At 43.1% G+C, this 22,207-nt stretch overlaps 3 protein-coding genes across 3 annotated transcripts; 2 read left to right on the plus strand and 1 right to left on the minus strand.

Annotated features, from left to right (window-relative positions):
- Positions 1–2,989: 2,989 nt before the first annotated feature.
- On the plus strand, positions 2,990–6,639 carry LOC102796041 (neuromedin-U receptor 1-like). The gene is made up of 3 exons (XM_006787017.2): positions 2,990–3,686; positions 5,742–5,975; positions 6,200–6,639. The coding sequence occupies exons 1-3, from the start codon at positions 2,990–2,992 to the stop codon at positions 6,523–6,525; spliced, it is 1,257 nt and encodes a 418-aa protein (XP_006787080.2). The 3' UTR covers positions 6,526–6,639.
- Positions 6,640–10,845: 4,206 nt separating this feature from the next.
- Positions 10,846–15,932, minus strand: cpdp (CPD photolyase). The gene is made up of 10 exons (XM_087831713.1): positions 15,655–15,932; positions 15,122–15,498; positions 14,860–15,008; positions 14,364–14,546; positions 13,973–14,131; positions 13,197–13,395; positions 11,907–12,059; positions 11,639–11,760; positions 11,395–11,554; positions 10,846–11,313 (listed from the first exon to the last, which is right to left on the minus strand). The coding sequence occupies exons 1-10, from the start codon at positions 15,675–15,677 to the stop codon at positions 11,165–11,167; spliced, it is 1,674 nt and encodes a 557-aa protein (XP_087687839.1). The 5' UTR covers positions 15,678–15,932; the 3' UTR covers positions 10,846–11,164.
- On the plus strand, positions 15,887–21,340 carry LOC102800050 (UAP56-interacting factor-like). The gene is made up of 9 exons (XM_006786855.3): positions 15,887–16,110; positions 16,277–16,417; positions 16,525–16,688; positions 19,341–19,489; positions 19,638–19,710; positions 19,825–19,880; positions 20,045–20,119; positions 20,692–20,818; positions 20,914–21,340. The coding sequence occupies exons 1-9, from the start codon at positions 16,038–16,040 to the stop codon at positions 21,013–21,015; spliced, it is 960 nt and encodes a 319-aa protein (XP_006786918.2). The 5' UTR covers positions 15,887–16,037; the 3' UTR covers positions 21,016–21,340.
- Positions 21,341–22,207: the final 867 nt, after the last annotated feature.

A 22,207-nucleotide genomic window follows, 5' to 3' on the forward strand; every position in this document is an offset into this window, starting at 1 on the left:
GAGTAACCCACAAATGGGTTGTTTGTGACACTGACCCCTGGTGACAGCAAACAGTTACAACATGTCTGTTTTAGAAGCACAGCAGAAGCATTTCGGAGTCCTAATGGGCTGAACATTGGCAGTGCGTTGGTAGACCGTGGGGTGCTGCAGACTGCTCATCTTCCTGCAGAGAGCGCCTGTTGCCAGGTGGAGGCAGTGCCAAAGGTATGTGGTACAACTGGACGGTGGGCCACTCTTGCTTGTGTTTTAGGTGGTCCACCACCCAGAGTGAAATGACAAACTACAAAAAGCTGAAACAATAAAACGTGTCCAGTGCAGCCCCCGTTTCTCGTGTTCCTGGTGAACTCCACTGTTGCTCCATTCCTTGTTCCAGCCCACTCATCAACCAATCATCATTTGACCAATGCACAGTCAAACTATGTGGGTTTTTGGACGACTGCATGCGAACACATTTGCATAGACAAATAACTACCGTATGCAAATGGACACAACTGAGGGAACATGAAACAAGTGTAAGGGAACAGCTAAAAGGAGCATCTTATAGTTAAAATATACCAAAAACTAACATTCTGGACCAGTTTAAATCTTAATACACTGATGGGAAAAAAGATTAGAGATTAGCAAAGTAGTTATGATTCATCGTGTGAGGGACATGAACATCAACGGCAAAGCGGTCATGCCAACACGCACGTCACAATTATCGATCACCGAGGTACATCCAAGACATTCACATTTGTCTTCTGCAGACTGTAGGTTCTTTAACATTTGTTTTTGTTTTGTTTTTTTCAAAATTGCAAAAAGTATTTAAGAAAAAGCTGTTGCACAAATCAAAACAAAAGCTTTTTCGCCTTTTCTGATGGGAAAAACTCTTATTTCATATTTTTACAGCTTTTTTTTCTTGTTTCCAGATGTGCACCTCGCCAGTTGCTGCCGATTCTACTAATGAAAAAGAGTGTTAGTTTTATCTTTGATTTGAAATGAGTGGAAACGGGAGCACATCCACACACACACACACACATATATCACACATACCTGTACTCAGCTCGCAGGCTTTAGGGTCAAAGCAATCTCACCTTTAATTTTCTCACCGGTGCAATATCTGTGAAAGCAATATAATGCAGGATCACAAGGCAGGTAGTGTCTGTGCAGGCTAGGTTCATGAAAGTGTGTATCACGGTGTCGGGAGTAAGATGAGAAGAAAAGATGAAAACAAGTTGAATTGGAGGAGAAAGATAAAGCATGTAGTGATGGATGGACGCGAGAAGATATTCCAGGGATAAAGAGAGATGGAGACAGAGAGAGAGAGAGAGACAGAGAGAGAGAGAGACAGAGAGAGCAAGAGGCGGGCTGAACACCAGCCATCAAATACGGGAAGCCGAGCCAGTTGTGACGCACTAAGGCACCAAGGCGCTCAAGATAAAGTGTCAGAAAAAAGTCCAGGATGCAGAGAAACATGACAATCACCCATCTTCCCTCATTTCTTCAGCTCTTGCGAATCCTGTAGATAAGAAGAGTATAAAGACCACAAACTGCAGGTGAGTGTTTGTCCTTTTTGTTTGTACCTCATTTGAAGTTATCTTAACAACTCCGCTGCCTGTTACAATGATATAGAAATCCCCGTGGGGGAATCCAAACACAGCCTAAACACATCTAAACAGCCTCCCTGGCGTCTGTATTCTGCTGAACATAAATTTCTAACAGGGCAATATTGTGACAGCGCTGTTAATCGTAAAATCAATTTTTGTCGAGAGGACCAGAGAGGATATTAAACATATTAAAGATAATTAGAAAGCATGTGCTGAACATTCTTATCATATCAGGGATTCAGTGAACTGATTGGGCTGTTGCTGCTATAGATGAAAGCCAACAACTGTCTTTTCTTTATGTAGAGATACAAAACACATAGGATGCAAACATCCTATGTCACTGAACTTACTTCTTTCTATTGTACTTGAACCTAAGTTTCTTCTTCTTTTTTAAATCAGAGGCTTGAAATTTTATTATATCAAGGTTGGACATTACAGTAGCCAAGGGCAAGGTATGCCTACATTTATTCTCCAGCAACAGCTGCCTGGGCTGAAGCCAACCTGTAATGCCACGAGACTACTTTGTTTTTAAATTAGATGTCTTAATTATACTGAGGTCTAAAATTACATGTGATTATGCGTGAGTGAGCGACAGGCAGCTATCATCTAGCTGTCTGCTTGGTGTCACCTCAGTTAATTGAAGTCGCTGACAGATAATAGGGTTCACAGTGCAGTTGTGCTGTCGATGAGATAGTTAAAGAAAGTCTGCACTCCAACTTCAGTGAGGGAATTTCTGCTATTATTCTATTTACATCTGTTACTAATGTGCCACACTATGAATGCAGCTAATATTAGCTGATGACATGTAGTTCTTGGCCAAAACTGCAGCGCACTGACTGATACATGATATCATGTGGGCTACGTCTTATATATAAAGCTAATTGCCAAGCTTCAAACAGCAGGATCCTATAGTTCTCAAGATACAAAGGAGCAGCATGTTTAGTATCATCACCCCTGCCTCTTAGATGAACTTCAACAACCGTTAATTATGAACTGTTTACATTTTTAATTCAGATTTTTTTTAAATCACAACACTAGTTGATCCCATCAGATGTTAAATATCAAACTTCCTACTTTCTACTTTTACAGATTCCTGACTGGCTCCATAGTGTAGTGGATAATGCGCTCACCTAACATATAAAAGATCCTTTTAGAACAGAAGGAGCTACAAATCTCTGGGAGGGTTGTGTCAGGAAGGGCATCTGGTGTAACAATATGTCAAATCAAATATCCAGATCCATCTGTTTTGTCGAACCACGTTGTGAATAAGGCTGCAGCTTAAAGAGCCTTTACCCTTTTCTGACGCACGAGTGTTTAAGGAATCCTTTAAAATTCACACTGTCTCCTTTTTCTTTTTCCATCAGGTTTATATTAGTTGAGGTCCCTGCTGTCCAGTCACCACGATGCCGATACCTAACTGCACCTTCAACTCTCTTGCAGCCATTTTAACTGGTGACAGAGAACTCAGTGACTTAGGATGCCCCGATTCTGCTGTGGTGTGTGGAATGAATATGTCCTGGGTGTTGACGAACGCCACTCAAGAAGATCTGGAAGAAATGCTTTGCTTGACTGAGGACAAGTACCTATCCAAAATTCTGGGGGAATCAAAATCCCCCATGTTTCTCCCTGTCTGTGTCACTTACCTGACCATCTTCATCGTGGGTGTCCTGGGCAATTCCCTGACCTGTGCGGTCATTTTACGCTACAAGGTGATGCAAACGCCAACCAATTACTACTTGCTGAGCCTGGCTGCGTCCGACCTGCTGGTGCTGCTTCTGGGGATGCCGTTAGAGATCTACGAGATGTGGCAGAACTACCCCTTCCTGCTCGGAGAAGGGGGATGCTATTTTAAAACCTTCCTATTTGAAACTGTCTGCTTTGCTTCCATCCTCAATGTCACTGCGCTCAGCGTGGAGCGCTACGTGGCGGTGGTGCACCCCCTCAAAGTCAAGCATTTGACCACACGTGCTCACGTTAAGAGGGTCATCCTCATGTTGTGGGGGCTGTCCATGCTGTGCGCTTTGCCAAACACCAGTCTGCATGGGATCGAAGTGCTGCCGCCAACGTTTGGTCGACAGTTTCCCCGATCTGCCATCTGCCGTATGTACAGAATTTATATTTTAGTTTTACTTTATATGGTCTGCAGATATGCTAGAAGCTCTCAGGTATAAGGGTTACTCTTTACCACTCAGTACAGTAAGATGTCAAAAACCAATGGTTTTCATTCATAAACCGAAGTGTTGGGCTTGGTGATGGTGCTAGATAGAAAAAGCAAACCTTCCTGAGCTGCACATAGATAACTGGATGCCATCTGTAACAGTGATTATTTCATTTAATCACTGTTGAAACACTTTACTCAAGTCCTGAACAATATCAGTAAATCTTGGTGGGATCACTACTGTAAAGTTCGTCCCAGTACACTGAATACAGTATGTGATACTACACTTTGGTAGCAGCAGCATTAACCTGGCTTGCCAGATTATAAGACCACAAATCCCTAGGGGGTTGTGTCAGGAAGGGCATCTGGTATATAACTGCTAAATCAAATATGGAGAACAACCTGCTTTTATGACCCTTTATGACTAAGAGAGCAGCAGAAAGTAGCTTTAATATTGCAAGAGGCAATCTACGTTATAGCTCTTGCAATATTTCAGTCTGGAACAAAGTAGTGGTTTTTCTAACAGACCATTACCAGACATTTTCATGGTTATAGTTTGGGTAAAAAAAACAAAACAAAACCCAGAAACCTGACTGTGTATTGGAAATAATTTACCTGAATTTAAGGAGCAGGACCACACCTCCATACATCTGACCTCCTGAGCACTACAAGCTATTCATTCTTGTTTTCATGTCCCATCCTCCCTCCCTTTTTCAATTAATTCACTTCTCATTAAAACATGGGGATCTGCCTGACCCAGGAGCCGCCGTCAGTCCCCTCTGAGGCCTTTCCCAAACCGCACCTTCAATTTATGCTCAAACCATCTGCTATTATCTTCTAGAAACACTGTCAAACCTAAATGAGGATGTGGTCCCAGCTAGCGAATTAACAGTTAAAAGTAACGGTATACCTGGAATTGTGATCTATAATCATTTTCAAGCATGAGCTCTGGATAATATTCGGGGAATCAAGCTGAAGCATTGTATGAAGTTGCCGTTTTGAATATACAACAGACAGATAGAAGAGAATTTGCTTTAGACGTCTTCTTTCTACTTGAAATAGTTTGGCCTAGAGCAAAACGAAGGTAGGACAGGTTCAGACATGTCCACAAGCAACCATTACTTTATGCTAATAGAGTTTTACAGACTGCTAATCATATGACATGAACTTGTTGGCCATTTTGGATGTGATAGCCATAGTGACAATGGAGAAAATGATATAGGACCCAGTCACACGGGCTTAGAGACCAGGTTGTGACTGTGCCAACCACCGGTTGTGAAAGAAAATTGAGTACTCCCCCATTAGTTGCTGGAGGTTGCTAGGAAAATGCCTGCTAACGCCCAGTCTCGCAGACCCATCACTAGGGGAAAATACATCTTCTTCGAATAGTTCACGAAACCCTCCTCCAATTGCTTCGGTCGCTGTCTTACTGCTGTGATCACCCAAAGTTTGCATGGATGTGAAGCACTGGCCAGCTACTCTCTGAGGTGTAGGTAATCTGCAAAAAGGATGGCACAAACTGAAAATGAAGACCATTTGCCTTCAGAGTAAAAATGATGCATTTTGAAGCATGTTGACTGCAGTGCTGAGGCACAACCTTTAATCTAAAGGTGAACCTACTCCATTTTCACGTTTGTGTCTCACTTTTTCAAGTTTTACTACAGCTTGAGTAGCGGTTAACAAGCGTCTGCAAAGAAACATGAAAAACTACAGGCAGCAGTTATAATCTGCTAGAAATCAAAGCAATCTCTCAGAGGTTTTTGATGCAGCACCGTCTTTGTCTGGATTTCACCCAGCCAGAGCAAGCAACCTCCAGGAAACACTTCCAACTAGTCGGGAAACAAATATTTTTCCCTAGCAACCAGTACTGTGTACATGATGTGACGTGAGAAACCTCGAAGAAAGCTGCCAGGTTAAAGTCTGTGTTAGACATTTTCATTTGCACTGCTCAGATTTATTCTGTTTCTCTTGCTATCCTATCTTATATATATCCTCAGAACTGGTCAAACCCATCTGGATGTACAACTTAATCATCCTGATCTCCACGCTGGTCTTCTTCCTGCTCCCCATGCTGATCATTAGCGTTCTCTACCTGCTCATTGGCTTGAGGCTGCGCAGGGAGAGGGTGCTGACCACGGTGGATACTAACTGTGGCTTCGGCTCTGAAAGTATCTCCAGCTCCCACAGGCAGAGGCTGAGCAAACGAAACGTGCAAGTAACCAAAATGCTATGTAGGTGTTATTTTACTATATTTTTATTCTAAATTAAACCCTAACCCTACAAAAATCAAGACCCCATAGTCAACATTTCTGAAATGTTTGCGTTTAAATTGGCTATTTTAAGATTATTTACAATATTTTGCTTAACTAGTCATCTGCCATTAGAGACTTTACTGGTGTCCCAAAACATAATTTATGTGCCCCGTGAATCACATCCATTGTTCCATCTGCTCTAGGTGTGCTGGTGGTTGTCTTTGGCCTGTGTTGGGCTCCCTTCCACATCGATCGCTTGATGTGGAGCTACATCAACATATCATACGAGCAGCACCGCAGGATCTTCGAGCATGTCCACGTCATCTCTGGAGTTCTCTTCTACCTGAGCTCCGCCGTCAACCCCATCCTCTACAACCTCATGTCCACCAGGTTCAGAGAAATGTTTAGCCACATTACCTGCTACTCTAACAGCTGGAGAGAACACTCGAGGAGCTTCCAGATGACTCAACGCAGCACCCTGCGTGAAAAAACACCCCAAAGTAACAAAATGACTTCTGGAGCCTTTTGAGCCTTTAGGAGACAAAGGAAGCAAAGGAAAAACTGAATAAACAAGAGTTCTGCACCAAGCACCACTAACATTATGGAAAACGATGTTCCTGCATTCATATAGATCTCGAACACAACCAGAATCTGTGTCTTAGCAGCTGATCTGACTCACAATAAACACAATTCACAGGCTATTGCCCACAAAACTACAAATATTACACTAAAATCTGACAAATACTGTAGGGGGAGCAGCAGGTCTTGTGAACTGTGGATGGACACAAACAGACGGTCCTTCAGCTGGATGAGCTAAAAGATGGTTCCATCCTGCATGCTTTTACTCTATAATCATTTTTTATCAACAAGTCCCAGAGTGTAAAAGGAACAATAACTCAAATTACATTCAGAGTGAAAACCAACAAGACCGCACACTGAGGTTACTGCACTGCCACATAGATGATGTAGCAGCATTTTTATGCACTGGCAACACATCAAATGCATCAAAAGTAAACATTTTCTATTGGAAATGGAGGTGAATGTATTTATTACATACATACTGTGCAATGCAATGAATAATATTTCCAGGCTTGCCTATATGCTGCTCTACAGCCCATTAACACATTCCTAGCAGCAGTAACACTGAATACATTTGTCTGTGAATGAAAGCCAACGAAGTGTACATGAAACGGTTTGATATTTATAACCACTACGGACACTAATCATGACACAAGTATTTACATTATATTCTGAAAACACTAAAGAATCATTGATATTATGTAGCAGTTGCCACAGAGGTTCCACATATATTGATACGTATATTATGGACTTGTATACAATGTACATTACTAGTAACTCTACATATTGCTTAAGTCTTCACTGCAGCATAATTTGACATATGGTTATTGCTCAGTCCCATTCATTTTCTGCTTTGCTGGTAAGCGGTGCTATTGTTTACGTATTGCTTTAATTACTTTTTGATGCACAATGTGTACATATGACATGTTTACAATATCTTTTTATGGTGTGCACCATTAAAACAGACCTGATTTTGAATGTCAGTGCTGCTTGTAAGATGTGTCAGCAGGCCCACTCAGAAAGAAAAGATCACACCGAGTCTTGTCTTCTTTGGATTCCTATAGTGCAACCGTCCCTGGGAGGCAAAGGTCTTCTGTGTATACATCGCAGTAAAAGTGTCGGGGCGAACAATTCGTGCCGAAAGCCACGAGAACCTTCCGCCCGGATGTCTCATCTCAACTTTAGGTGACGCACAGCGCAGAGGAAAAAACTCATTTGTATACATGATGAGGGGTAGAAGCTAGGAGGAAAGATGATGTCACCGGGTCAATAATATGGAACAAAGAATTAATGAATGATTAGATGAAGCAGGATGTGAAAGCAGACAAAGATGAGCCATCTGTTCAATACTGACAAATCACTTCGGAATGAAACAGCGTTATCAGTGTGCCACACCAGCACAGATGAAGGGCCCTCTACCCACAGCTTCCATCAACATAACAAAATGCAGTGTTTACGCACTGGCTATGCAAATTGGCCCATTAAAAAAAGGGTACATCACAGCGTCGCCCAAATAATTACAGACACTCAAGACCGGGGCAATGATTGACTCCTGTGGGACTTTAATGTGACACTTCGAGGCAGGCAACATCATTTACCTTTGAAAGATTTTTTTAAAATTAAGACATTAAAGGACAGATCAGAGAAATTAGAAATTCAATGTGTTTCATTTTCACTCACAGAAATACGGAATCATTCTCATGATGAAAGTCACGAGGCCCAAGAATTGGAAACAATAGAAAGTTCATGCGATGCTCAGTGGGAGTTCTGGGAAGGAAGACTGGTGAGGGACACTAATCATCCGATCAAACTCAACAGACACGGAACTTTGAAAAGGTAATTTATATCCATCATCCTGACACGACTCCCAAAATAACAAACGGCAGTGAGTTACGAGTTTGAGCTTAGAAATCTAATTGGCTCTGCAACAACGGTAAACTTAAAGGCCACTTCTGTTGCAGTAGAAGATGAGGAGAGATGGAAACTTAAAAGCTACAGTGCTACTCAGTCCTCTTTTAATAGCAAAGTGATAATTGGAAATGTACTAGGACAGGAGATAATGTCAAGGCGCAGAGCAGTATTGGAGACAAGAAGGATATGGAAGTGGAGATATGATTTCCTGCCAAGAGGATGATGTGAAGTGCTTCATAATGAGATGAGGTTAAGTATATTGTGAGAATGGAGACTGACACAGATGGGCTGTCTCAAACTCAAAGGTCTCTCTTACATTAATAACCGTTGAGAAAAACGTTACTCCAAGTGTCATTGACCTGATGTGTTGAGGAGAGGCCAGAGCACAATGAAGCGACACCTTAGCACGCCAGCGCCTGGTCAGCTCAAGGAGGATTTGCATTTACTAAGCAGTAGAATGAAGCAAGATAGCTGTCAGGTTTAAGGTACTTAATCCACTTGCAAAGACTTTCCAGCAGGCTTCTATCAGTCGAACAACCGTGACTGACTGAGCCATTTGCAAACACTCCATCTGTCCAAATGACCAACAGTATTCGCCCATCACTGTGTATTAATACTTGTAATCATGCTAGGATGTCTTGGGATAGCAATGCAGTCTTTTAAGGCTGAGGTTTATCAGCAACAATTCACCAGGTTGACTAGTTGGCTAGACCAGGGATTGACCCACCTGGTGATCATCAAGAGGGCACATTTGCTATCCGATCATTATGTGATGACGTATGACCTCGCTCAAATGAACACCTAGAGAAGGTTTTAGATTTAGAGCTTCAGTGGAGATCAGTAGAGACTTGGGGAATCCATGCTGAGGTGTCCATGTGGACTGTCTGTTAATCTTATTATGAGGCTAAAAGGGCTTTTCAGCATACTCGTTAGCCTGTTTTTTTGAGGCGATCATGTGAAAACGCTACTGAAGGTCACTAGAGCAGCACTAGCACAAAAAATGTGTGTGGTTAAATTCTTTTGAAAATGTTTCCTTATAATTCTGTGATAGTCAGCAGCATATTTATATATCAAATATCAGCAGTGATAATCCTGCCAGAAGTTTAGACGAGGTCAGTCAGTCAGGAGATAATTAGATACCAATGAAATTGTTTAGATCAATCAAGCCATTTACTCTAGGAAAATAAATTACCGTCTCTACAGCTGTTAATGTGACTCACAGCCCTACTCGCTGTAATATAACCACACTATCACTAGCCACTTCATTAGATACACTTTGCTAGTATCTGATTGGACCCCCTTTTACCTTCGGAACTTCCATAATTGTTTGCGCCATGGATTCAGCAAGATACGGGAAACATTCCTCTGGGATTCTGCTTCATGTCGACATGACAGCATCACACATTTGCTGCAGATTTGTCAGCTGTGTATCCATAATGGAAACCTCCTGTTTCATCATATCCCCGAGTAAAACTGCTGACGCCAACGACTGTGCCTCTTTTAAATCACCATTTTTCTCCAATCTGACGCTCAGCGGGTCATCTTAACCATGTCTACATACCTAAACGTGTTGAGTTACTGCCATGCGATTGGCTGATTAGATGTTTGCACTACAAGAGAGCAGCAGAATAGGCATGCCTTATAAAGTTTAGCAGTGAGAGTATATCCTTTATGACTGTAACCTGTAAAAGTCTACTTCTCTGAGCTCATTTTAATTAAATGGGGAAAAAAAGGTGAAGTATCTCTCTCCCCTGAAATGAACCGAGCACAACAAAAGAGGCCATCGCAAGGACGAGCTTTCATATGCCAATTTGTGACTTGGTGTTAAGCACGTCATTACCGATGCGGGCTGTTTTTATCCACTACTGAGGAGTGCAGTTAATTAGGCTGGATAGAATGGGTTTTGGTTCTGTTTAATTACATCTGAGCTCAATAAAAGCACATTTAGGGCTGTGATGAAACCCAGTGGCTGCAAACACGAGAATATTAATACTGTACACACTTTTCATTTAGATTCACTTTGGATCATGTGAGGTTCTCTAGTCTAGAGCATTATTTTTCCATCTGTTTGCTGACAGTTTATGCTAGATGTGTTTACAGAAAAAACAAAAAACATATTGGCCGGTTTGATTAGATTATGGGGAAAGCCTCTCATCAAACATAGCTGTAGGCAGCATTACTGAAAACCTTGGCTAAATGGTGAAAGAGTTGGATTCAAATTAAATTACGTCGCAGTCACTGTGGGTGGGGAGTATGCTTTTGAGTAAAGAGCAGTTCAGTCTGTTAAAGAAACACGCTTTATCTCAACTTTAAAGAAATAACAGTGAGAGAGTTGGAAATGATACAAGTGGACAGAAAATGACTTCAAACTTGTATTAAAAACCGAACGACAGTAGTAATGTGATTGTTTTTATGGTGCTTTTATATTAACAAAGCCCAAAGTGCTTTCTCTAAAGCTCACTTTAAAATGCCACAAACAGCCTACAGTTTTATTATGCATGAACACGTCTGAATATTTAGTAAAAGTGTCGACGCAAGCAAGAATAGAACAAAACAAGCTGTGATGAACAGAACAAAAAACAGAAAGGCTGTAACAAGAAAAAATGTCCCTGAGGCCAAGATGTAGGAGATCCACGCTGTCGAGCGCTTTTAACGCATCCTTCCAAACATATCGTGCTTCAAAGACTTTTAGGACAGTACTTTCTCTCAAACTGAGCCACGTTAAACTTCCGAAGGCAGCCTTTGTAGTTCATGTAGCGGATCTTCCCGAATACGGCTCTCTCCGCCCAGCCCTGGTCGTGGATGCCGCAAATAGACCACATACAACCTACGAGACCAAAATGCAGCAGAGTGTGTGAGAAAACGAATGCATATTTGATCAAATAAGTCTAAATAAATCTGTTCTTACCGACAAAGCCGTTAGGGTCTTGACCATCCAGCTCGTAGCGATCGTTTAGGTACAGAGCGATGGAGAGCGCCTCCTCTGGGGAAGAAGTCCACTCCAGGATCTTTTTGGCCCAGTACATCCTCAGGTAACCATGCATCTTCCCCTCTGTAACCATCTGGTGCTAATGGTGGTGATGCAGCAGTTAGAAAAAGCACAACATGGACCGAATGCGTTCAAACATTTCATTTTAGACTGAACGTTGTACCTGAGCTGCGTTCCACAGCTTGTCATGAGTCTTTGCTTTCTCCAGCTGCTCACGCGTGTAGAGATACGGCCTCTTGTCTTTGGCATGATCTTTTAAGGTCTTCTGAGCCCACTCATACGCACCTATGAGACGCAGACACAAATATATTTAAACAAAAACACTTATGAAGCTGAATAACTTCGATTCAATCCACTAAATTTGCTTGCGATTCATCCGACCGACGTCACAGCAGTCGACAGGATGCAATTTTAATGAGGTCTCCACTGACCCTCCACGCTGTCGTATTTCTTGTTGTAGAAACAGAAGTTGTCAGTCAGCTCTCGACGCACCACCAGCTCTTCGATGAAGGCCGGTACGGACTGACTTGCGTTCTTCCCGTTGCGCTGAACCTGCCAAGCCACACGCTGGGCCGAAATCTGGCCTAAAAGGACCAGGAAGACAAAAAGGCAGATATGGAGAGGAGAGGCAATTAAAATGTCTTTCCCGCTTCAGAGAATGTTCGGCAATCTTTAAGAGCTAAACTGTCCTGTGATGTGGTGCCACGGTTGCTCTCTTTGAACTTGTAAAGATGTTCAGTGTCTGCGGAGCCGTGAAGGAAAGGCATTAATATTCAAAACACAGGCGTGCTGATGCCTTCTGGATGTCCGAGATAACCGGACCAATAAAAGTTGTGAGTATAACTGCTGTCTTAAGCAATGAACTCAAGGGGGAGGTCATATGGGAAGTGTGTAGGACACTTTTATCATTTAGGGACATCATTTGGGGGATTTTAAACCATCTATAAAAGCAACACTCTGAACTCACCCACATTATCAAAAGTCTCAAGGAGATCTACAAAGAAGGCAGTCAAGTTTTTCTTGACGAGGATTACAGCAGTTATTGTGCGATGAACAGACTGAACAGAACACCAAGATGCTATTAAGGATTCTTCTCTGGATGTACTGCACAAAGGTCTTAAGCCACCTGTCATGTATTCATATTTTGCTTCCAAGTAGCCAGACTTTCTTGTTATTTTTAAAGTGGTCCTGTGCAAAAGTTCTCTAAGTTTTCTGAAGTTCTTTCAAAGTTTTTCTTTTCTTTTTATTTTACTCGTTTTTAGTCCCGAGGTCTGCTTTGTTAAGCCACTTAACACTGACTGTGATTCACTCAAGAATAAAAAAGCCTCCTAACTCAAGGGATGAACCAGTGTTTTGTCTGCACATAACAGACAACTTAGTAAGGAACCAACTTTAAATTGTATCTTTAGGCACTTTGCTACTAGCAGCCTGTCAGAAAACACATTTGTTCCCATTTATTTCGTTAAATCTACAAAAAAAATGCCAATGCTGACATTGTTTGACAGGCATAAAAAAAAAATAGTATTTTTGCACCAGCAACATGATTCCTAAAGAGCTTTTAGCTCCAAACTAGTCATATCTTAAGACATTTTGAGGAAACTGGACAAGTGCAGGACAAAAGCAGAATTGGCAGGACTAACAAACTAGAGCATATGAATAATATTAGAGAGTCGTGTCCTTAAGAAAACTCTTAAGTTCAAAGTTTTACACAGAATACTGACCAAAGCGGAGCCAGGGGGAAAGCTGGCTCAGGGCGGGAGCGTTCGGGTCGTTGCGTTGGCTGCCAAACAGTTTAAGTCGTACATCAATGAAGGACTCCAGCATGTCCATCCCTGCTTTGGTGCCCGGCTTGGCCCATTCTGGCTCTTTTACATTTCTGTCAACATCCAGGGAGGCTAGGGTTTTGTCCCAGTCTACTCCCTGTGAGGTAAAGAAGCGAGAAAGGAGAAAAGATCAGTCACTGCTGAGAGGGATGAGTTTAAATATATACAGTGGTGCTACAGAGATCTGACAACTTCAAAAGCAAAGTTGTTTTTTTTTATCCAGCTAGAAAAATATCAAGTGGGGGGGTCAAACCGTGTGTAGCATATCAATCTCAACCCTGGAGCAAAAGCACATACCCCTGCAGCTTTAATAACTACTACAAGGGGAAAGAACTTTTGGACAGTTAAAAAAAAATTCCAGTTTATACCGAGTCATCAATAAATAATGTGTGGAAGTGAGGATCGAGTTGAAGGGTAAAAGTGTGTGCTTTCTGGCAGCAGCTCGACTTCCAGGCTCCCCGTCGATGAGCCTCCCTGACAGCTTACTTGCCTCGCAATTGATTTTAGAACAACAACCCCAAAGCAATGAATAATTTCATGACCTCTAGAAGATAAATTGTAATTGTTTCTCAACTGATCCAAGAGTCTTTGAACTTACCATAAATTATAAATACGCCGCTTTTATCCTCAGTACATTCAACATTTATTCACTTCACTGTTTCTCGAGCACTTACTTTGGCGGTTCTCGTAGCAGTGTGGGGGTGTGCGTCCACCAGGGGAAAATCAGTGAGGAACTCTGATAACAGATTGGTAATTTTTCCTCTGATCGTCCGAGCGGAGTACTCCTGTTTAGGTGAAGCTACCCAGCAGGGAACAATATTGTGAGCATCAACCTATAAAAGGAAAATAGAGTGTTCAAGAAATAATGATAGGAAAAACAAAGTCAATACGCATGAAATGAGAATGAGGTCTGCTGCATCAGTTTTCATACCTATTACTTTGGAATCAGGGGAACAAATAAAGAGAGACAACAGCCTGGGGACAGACAATAACCAGGATACAGAGCATCCTATCAGCACACACCTCCTGCAAATTGGATCTCAAAAAGTGAGGGGTTTTTCATACCTGTATGAAGGGAATGTCTTTGGGAAGTTTCTTTTTGACGTCCTCCAACCACTGCAGCGGTTCTCTGATAGGAGAGAAGTCAGTCACCACGGCCCCAAAGCTGTGGTCGGACACAAAGCCGGGGAGAACCTTCCCCGGAGCGCCGTGCAGCAAGTGGAACTGGATGTTTAACTGTTCACATTCCTGTTATATGGGCAGAAGAGAAAGAGTGAGGCTGGTTCACTGATGATGTACCTGCAACTACAACTAGACTCAAACAAGAGCGATTCCTCTGGTCTGGTGTAGTACTGCACAACTAATGTAAGAAATATTTCTCAAATAACAATAGATACAAATTTCTATCACAACGTTCCTTTTATTAAGCTCTGTTTATAAAACAATGCATTTTAAATTACACATGTAAAACAAGAAGCACTCTGAGAGCTCACCCTCTGTGCAGTATTTACTTTAAAGGAATAGTATTATATTCACTATATGTTCATTTTGATGTTTGTACCTTTGCAACTTCTTCCAGCCCCTTCAGCATGAAGCTGTAATGTCTCAGAGTAGACAGCTCTGATTTGGGCACTACCAAACAGAAACAGACATGCAGAGGGAGGTTCTCCTTCACGGCGAGCCGCTGGGCATGGATCAGTGCCCAGTTATCTAAACACACAGAGGGAACGCGCACATACGTCATGAGAAGAGACAGTGAGAAAATGCAAACCAAACAGAGGCTGCGCCATTGCTGCACTGCTGGCTCTGCTTTGATGGGTCACCTTGTACTCTCTGATCTCTTAACATCCAGTAGAGGACACCCTCTGAGCCCTGCTTTATCTTTTCAGTATCAGATAGAAAACGCAGGCGCTTTTTGTTGAACTTCACGTCTTTCTTCTCTGATCTCTGCTGCTGCACAAGACTCTGCAGCCAGCCCCCAACTTTCTCCTTCTTCTCCTGCTTGACGGGAGCCAGCTTCTGCTGCTTGGCACGGTGATCCTTGCCAGCCGTTGCAGAAGATGCCTTGCGTTTCGTGCCTGACATGGTCGGCTGGCAGCTGAAGAAACTGGTCAGGAAGAAGAGTGCGGGGCTGCTGGGCCTCTGATGATGGTGAGGGAGAAGCTTTAAGAAGCGCCCTGGTGCAGAAAAAGGTGATGTGCTGCAGGAAATCGTATAGAAACAGCGAAACTCAAAATTCAGAGTTTTTGCAGATGTGAGCAAAACAGTTACAGACTGGAAAACTTTCTATGAACAAAGCGACACTGCAAACTACAAGAACTGAGTCAACGGGGAAGCTCAATCTACGGACACATACCTCCTCCAAACACAGTGCAGCATACAGGGTGGGAAGCTTCAAATGATGCAGGCTCCGCTTGAGTGGACAACAAAACGTGAAATTAAACGAATAAACAACAGACTGAGTAGCCGTCGTGACAGCAGCAGCCAGGCGTCTGAAACCCGTGGCGTTTTCCCTTACACAACCACTTACATGAGCGCGCTGGTTCGGGTTTTGTAACACTGTGTTTTCATTGAATTGAAATACACTTCCCACAGTGCATGTCTGTCACGTCTTCACGGGGCATGCGCGGCAGAGGCTGTTTGTGTCTGTTCTAGCGTATACAGGAAAGGAGCGGATAGCTAGCACGGCTGCTAACTACATTTCTGTGTCCACTTGGGTTGTTCGCTGTGGTTTGAAGTATGAGCATGGGGGATTTCACAGCAGACCGAGGGAAAAGGACACCTGTACCGGATAAAGTCGACATGTCCTTGGGTAAGGCCCTCACACAGCTATGAGCAACGTTACTAAAATAGATTGCAAGCTAATAATACTAGCACCTAACTACTGGGGGGTCGCCAGTAGCTAGCTAGGCTAGACAGACAGCACTTGTCAGAGGGCTCGCAGATGTTGATCACTGCTCGTGTGATGATTTTAACAGATGACATTATTCGGCTGAACAAAAAAGAGCAACAGTTAAGAAGGAGACAGGCCAATGTGAACCGCCGACCAGTGAAGAAGAAAGGCCGCTTAATCCAAGGAAAGGGAGTTTCACAGAGGACTGCAGGACCAGCCCAGAGAGGTGTGTTCGCTTACGTTTTCTCAGTTATTATTAGCTTCATGCTTCTCTTTTTCACCCCAGCTGAAACAAGTGTGTTTATCTAATGTCGCTATTCCAATACTTACCAGGAGGTGGCATTCCCCGAGGAGGAGGTCCCAAATTGAGAAACAGAAAGGTCCCACCAATAGTGGCTCGGAGACGGGGTCAGGGGGTCATCACGGGACTGGCGGCCAGGAGACCAGCGGCTCTGATGAAGCGAGCCGGCACACTGAACAGATCAGCATTCAACCAGGTACTGGAGGAGACATGAGCTATAGTCCACAATACTGCCCTGCCATCCTAACTGGCAAGCGCAGACCTTATTGTGGTTTTATTAACGCGTGGGAATCACTCCAGCTTTTGAAGCCTTATTAGGGGGCAAAAGACTGAGAAACCAGACCTGGAACACATACAGCTTTAATGGAGCCATGCTGGAAAATGACGCTACACCTTCATAAAGCAATGTTGGAATAATTCATCAACTTAAGTCCTGCTAGTATTAGTTGTAAATCATATTCAAAGTACTTCTAAAGTGGACAAAAATATATAAATCTCTTAAAATTTGGTTCCATTTATTATGTTTTCCTAAAGTCAGTATAGCTTGCTGAATGTACCAGTAGGCCCACTTTAGAGAAGTGATGTGCCTCGCTTTCATCACAACCAGAGCTAGCTATTTTTCCTCATCTTGTCGCCTGGCAACAGACATCAGCATCTCTTGCGTATTGTCCAGGAACGTCAAACTTTCTTCGTTAGATGTGTCCCCTGTGGTTGTTTGACCTGTTTCTCAAGAGGGATATCGTGCTCAGGAGGTAGCACACTTTGAAAGTTCAGAAACGTTTTAGTTCATTTTAGTTATTTCACATAATCGCTGCATCGATTGGTAGAAATCATTTTGCCTGTTTTAAGGTATACAAAAGTCAGAGAAGTTCCTGCGTTAGCATCGCTTTACAATATGCACACATGCAAAATTAAATTTTAAAGTACTACTACTTTATACCACAACCTCCATGAAATCAGGATGCTGTGTGCTCCCCAGTGTGGTGCAAAAACCTAAATGTGAAGGAAACTGTCTACTTTTCACAAAGTGTCCCCATGTGTGAGACCAGACACTTTATGTTGGAGCTCTGGGAGTGCAGACATGGATCAAGGATATAATTTGGTTCCCGATAATGAAAGTATGGAAGGTTAAAGTTAACAATCTTTCTTATTTTATGCTTTTGTCAAACAGAAAGTTTACAAACAGAGCACGTATATTAAGATCAAATGGAGAAAGAAATATTCTTTTTGCACGGTGGCACGGTGGTTAGCACTGTTGCAGCACAGCAAGAAGGTCCTGAGTTCAATTCCAACATCAGGCCGGGGTTTTTCTGTGTGGAGTTTGCATGTTCTCCCCGTGTTTGCGTGGGTTCCCTCCGGGTACTCCGGCTTCCTCCCACCGTCCAAAGACATGCAGCTTGTGGGGATAGGTTAATTGGATAATCCAAATTGTCACTAGGTGTGAATGTGCGAATGAATATGAGCACGAATGGTTGTCTGTCCTTGTGTGTTGGCCCTGCGACAGACTGGCAACCTGTCTAGGGTGTACCCCGCCTCTCGCCCTATGACAGCTGGGATAGGCTCCAGCGCCCCCCGCGACCCTGAAAAGGATAAGCGGAAGCGAATGGATGGATGGATATTCTTTTTGAGTCACAATTAATTACCAAAATGCTGGTGAAAAAATACATCCAAATCTGATGTCTTTCATAGTGAAATTCAACAAATATACACCTCATTTGACATGCACAGACAAAGTATTGGCGCCCTTCCTGATTTCTTCCCCCCCCCCCATTTTTGTTACACTTAAATTAGATAATCAAACACATTTTAATATTAGACAGAGATAACCTGAGTGAATACAAAATGCAGCTTTAAAATGATGATTATTTGTTTAGGGAAAAAAAACTAACTGGCTCGTGTGTGGAAAAAGTAATTGGCCCTTAAACCTAATAACTGGTTGTGCCACCATTGGGAGCAAAATCTACAATCAAATATTTGTGATCACTGCTAATGAGTCTTTCACATCGCTGCGGCTCTTTGCAGGTTTTTATGTTTTTTTTTAAAAAATTTAACCACGTTGGAGGGTCTTTGAGCCAGAACAGCCCATTTAAGGTCGTGCCAGAACTTCTCAGTCTGATTTCAGTCCAGATTTGAGGATGCCAGTACACTGAGAACGATTTTTCGAGCCATTCAGAGGTGGAACTTTCTGGTATCTTTCCGATCACTGTCCTGCTGCGGAACCTAAGTCAGGGGTAGGCAGCTCCAGGCTTCGAGGGCCAGTGTCCTGTAGGTTTTAGACGTGTCCTTGATTTCTAAATTACCTCCTCAACATGTCTTGAAGTTCTCCAGAGGCCTGGTGATGAACTAATCATTTGATTCGGGTATGTTGACCCAGGGTGAGATCTAAAACCTGCAGGATACCCGCATTTGAGGCCTAGAGTTGCCCACCCCTGACCTAATTGAAAGCAGAATTCCTGGTTCCATCAATTACATTAAGTCATCCATGCACTAAAGTAGCAAAGCAGTCCGAGACGGTCACACTACCACCACCATGTTTGACTGTTAGTATGATGTTCTTAATGAAATACTGTGTTAGTTTTTTAGACCAAAACCTTCCACATGATATTTTGATCCCTGAAAGTCCGTTACTTTTTCACACAAGGGCAGGAAGGTTTGGATAGCTTTTCCCCTTAATAAAAAACTATTTTCAGGATGGTATCGTCTTCTGAAGTGAAAAAGCAGTCCCATATTTTAGCGAACTTTTTTCACCTGATGTTACACAGAATCGCTTACTAACAACTAGTAATAATTCCTCCTTTGAGTAAGTCTGCTGTACTTGAAAGTTCATGCCGCTCACGTCTTTTTTCAGAAAACAAGACAGAAAACAAGGCCCTTCTTTCAGCGCACTGAAGCCCAGTACAGGAAGCCAGAGGTACAGAGGCGGCTGTACAGGCAGCCAGATCAACAGAGAGGCCCAAACGCCCCGTCAGTCAGGAGGCCTTTTCAACTGCGGCGAAGGTGAGAATGTTTGCTTTTTATCACTCATTATGTTAAGTTTGATTTCAGCTCTAGAGAAGGAGAGACCAATGTTATTCAGCTTTGATTCACCTACATAGTTTACACAGCTAGATTTTTATTTTATTTTATTTGTGCTCTGTTCATGCAGACCGCTGCCTCCTGTCCAGCAGACTCAGAGGGAAGCACGACAGGCCACGTTTCTTTTTCGCAGGGGACTGAAGGTATCTGAGAGGTTACGTAGTGTGTTTGTTGTCTAAATCAAACCAGCAGTGAAGCTGGTCTTCGTGGCCACGTGGACTCTTCTCATTCTGCTTGTGCTTCATGTGTTTTAACAGGTACAAGCCCAAGTGCAGAAGCCAACTCCCCGCACACCTCCAGTCAGAACACGCCAGTGAGTATACTTCTGACAACCTGCGTTGTATGTTCATATGTGAGGAAGAGCAACTCGCACTGAGGATGTGAATCATTTAGAAGGGAAAGGGCACCGTTGTTGTCCGTTTTTGGGGTCTGTGTCTGTTTGTGTAACACGAGGCACCTTTTCCATTTGTCCAACAGGTGGCGCACATCGACAGCCAGCAGTGGAATCCTGACTGTTTCAATAGACAACCCCACAGCCAGGACACAGCCTGAGTAAGTACTCAGTAGGATCTCTGCAGTACACACTGATTTTAGACTTCGCTGTGAATGAAATGAGGGTTTTCGCTTGCTGTGGAAGAACTTCAGACGATGCAAAACGCTGCAGCAAGAGTATTAATGGGGAATAGCTTCGCTCTATTGGCTCTGGTTTAATCCATGACTGAGTTTCAAATCCTTCCCTTTAGGCTTGCTCATGGTTTCCAAAAGTAGAATAGGCGGCAGAGCCTTCAGCTATCACCTCTGCTGTGGAACCAGCTCCCAGTTTGGATTTGGGAGCCGGACAGTACTTTAAGTTTAAGCTTGCCTTTTTGGTAAAGCCTATAGGGCTGGATCAGGTGCCTCTGGGCGACTTTCCATGATGCACTGAGCTTTTCGCCTTAACTCCACCTCTTTTCTCTTCCTATATGTCTCTATGTCATTATTAAAAGTCATTAAATGTTACCCACTCTCCTGTAGTATCTAGTTTGCCCTATTTGTTTGTGTCTTTCCCCCTGCTGAAGGATGTCCTCCTGTCAACAGAAGGTAGTTCTTCATTTTGTCTGACTGTCTTTGTGCCTTGTACTTAGGCCCCCAACAGCTTGGACCCTGCATCCCCCTGCTGCCAGTGTTGCCCCCGTGAAGATGGAAACGGTGGAGAAGAAGATACCAAAAGGAGTGCCTCTGCAGTTTGACATCAACAGTGTTGGGAAACCGGTGAGAGTGTGCTTGAGTGTCGTCTAATCCACAGATATAGGACAGTTTTCATTCCAGCTGTAGGGCGTTGTAACATTGGACCTTTCTCCCCACAGCAAACGTCGATGACTCTGAACGAGCGATTCCGCATCCTAAAAGACCGCCGCGCTGCCACAGCTCAGAGCAGTAAAGGCAGCAGATTCGTCACCGTTGGTTAGCTGACCGGAAGGAAGACACAGATGATACTCAAACGCTCCTCTGTCCTGCTCAGACTCACACGGCAAACCCCACCTCTCTGATGGAGCGGACAGTGCAGACCCCAATGCCTCGCTCTGCTAATTGGAGGGAAGGCAAAAAACCACAGGACAAACAAGGATGATGTGCACAACTGCAAGGACTTGAATATGAAAGAGTTTGTTGTAAAAGAAGCCCCCAATCATTGTTCATATCATTGTCCTCAGCTGTTTGTGTTGTGGACGTTCTGTACTGGAAATGACTGAGGCCCCCCCCCCCCCCCCCCCCCCCCTCCCCATTTGGTCTTGGGACTTTTGAGAATGGACCTCTATGCATTTGCTAGAATGGCACGTATGTTCTCTTCACCTTTTTTGACATTTTTGAGAGTTGTTTTGTAATGTTTCTTTAAATAAATGGGTTTCTCTTTAAAGACTATTACAGCTTCTGATTGGTGGGTAGCACACTAATGCCCGACAAGACTCCCTGATATCATTGTGTTGGTGTTCTTGCTTCAGAAATTGTAGCTGTTGTTGCCATAACTACTCATATCTAACTCATATCTACAACTGACCAGTGAAGTTGAAGCCGTAGCTTTAATGCATAAGGAAGTCGGTGAGGTAGCATAAAGCAGAGAACTGGACCATCATATGACACATACGGGTTCAAGTCCTGATTTATTTAACTCTTTCGCCAACATGATGCTGGTGGAGGTCATTCGAGAACCAGCTCACATTTGGACAGGTTTGGGAACTATTACAGTGCAGTTCCCAATTTTATTTGTATACTGCAAATACTTCAAGATGGTACAATATCAGCAGAAACCCTAACAACCAGGTGAGTAAGTACATGTTGACAGGAAGGAAGGAAGAAGTCACTTTTACCAGAAAGGAAACCTCCGGCAGGACCAGGCTCGTAAAGCCAGTGTGTAAAGCCAAAGTGTCCAGTTGGTGGATGAGGAGGAAGAAAAGACCTCAGACCTTTACCACTCACAGTCTAACTTTGGGTTAAGGTATTTTGTCAAGTTGTGCATGTGACAGGTTTTTGCTTGGTTTTTATTTCTTTGGTGAACATGCACGCCCACTGAAAGGGCTGGAAAAACATTGGTAATGGACTTTTTACTATAATAATTCTAGTTTAATATTTGTGTTAATTTTCAAGGATTTTTTTTTTAGCAGT

The sequence above is a fragment of the Neolamprologus brichardi genome, chromosome 18 (assembly GCF_056152115.1).
Source record: "Neolamprologus brichardi isolate AB-2024 chromosome 18, ASM5615211v1, whole genome shotgun sequence".
Taxonomy (NCBI): domain Eukaryota; kingdom Metazoa; phylum Chordata; class Actinopteri; order Cichliformes; family Cichlidae; genus Neolamprologus; species Neolamprologus brichardi.